General features: G+C 42.5%; 1 protein-coding gene across 1 annotated transcript in view; it reads left to right on the top strand.

Annotated features, from left to right (window-relative positions):
- LOC112071375 (phosphatidylinositol 3,4,5-trisphosphate 5-phosphatase 1-like) overlaps window positions 1–828 on the top strand; it is a 72,494-nt gene extending 71,666 nt beyond the window's left edge. Inside the window, 1 exon segment of the mRNA XM_024138832.2 lies at window positions 360–828. Within this exon segment, the coding sequence (XP_023994600.2) occupies window positions 360–409 (50 nt within the window). The 3' untranslated portion in view covers window positions 410–828.
- Window positions 829–1,059: the final 231 nt, after the last annotated feature.

Genomic DNA, 1,059 nt, shown 5'->3' on the forward strand with positions numbered 1-1,059 from the left:
CAGGCAACCAGCCTCTGTTCACATATCAGGCAACCAGCCTCTGTTCACATATCAGGCAACCAGCCTCTGTTCACATATCAGGCAACCAGCCTCTGTTCACATATCAGTCAACCAGCCTCTGTTCACATATCAGGCAACCAGCCTCTGTTCACACATCAGGCAACCAGCCTCTGTTCACATATCAGGCAATCAAGTTGCTAATAGCTTCTGATGTCATGTTTTTAAACTAAGCATACCGCAGAGGAAAAGGTTCTGTACATTAAACTATGTACATAGTTAACACAACAGGCTGATGAAAAGCAACATGATCTTTCTTTCTGTAGTTGAAAACATTTCTCTTGTCCTTTTCTCCCCCCCAGCGCTTCATGAGACGACTCAACCCTCGAAGATGGGCCGTTCAGTGAAATGACTGTCTTGCTCCTGTCCTAGACGTTGGAAATTAGATGTTAAATGGAGGGCTAGTGACAGATGATAACTCAATACAACTTCTCGCCCAGTCACTCCACTGCTCATCCTACTGACTCTCCCTAAACATATTTCTGTACAAACTCCTCGTTCCCTTTTCCATACGCGTTAGGCTATATTACTGCAAGTCCAAAAAACATTTTATGAATTGTCTTCATGTCTCCTCTTTTGTCTCGTGATTTTTGTAGAGTCCTCCGATACAAAGTATCATTGTTCTGTTTTTGCACAGACGTTGACCATCACACGAACTCTTTAGATTATAGGAATCATTTTGAAGACTTGCTTGCAACAATCTGAATGTGTCTTCCTTGTATCTGGTGTTTGGTCAAATCAGTACTATTAAACTAAAAGGAATGAGACTCAGCCGCCTCTCCATTTCATTTTGATTGGGTCTATTCATTTTTCACATCTGCTTTCGACCTTCCTATCTGTATGGTAGACAYTTACTATTCCGTTTACGACAGCCCAGTGTCCAACTATCCATTATATATTTTCAGGAGACTGAAAAGATTTGGCATGGGTCCCCAGATCCTCAAAAAGTTATACAGCTGCACCATCGAGAGCATCCTGACCGGTTGCATCACCGCCTGGTAT

The sequence above is a fragment of the Salvelinus sp. IW2-2015 genome, unplaced genomic scaffold (genome assembly GCF_002910315.2).
Source record: "Salvelinus sp. IW2-2015 unplaced genomic scaffold, ASM291031v2 Un_scaffold1598, whole genome shotgun sequence".
NCBI classification, from domain to species: Eukaryota; Metazoa; Chordata; class Actinopteri; order Salmoniformes; family Salmonidae; genus Salvelinus; species Salvelinus sp. IW2-2015.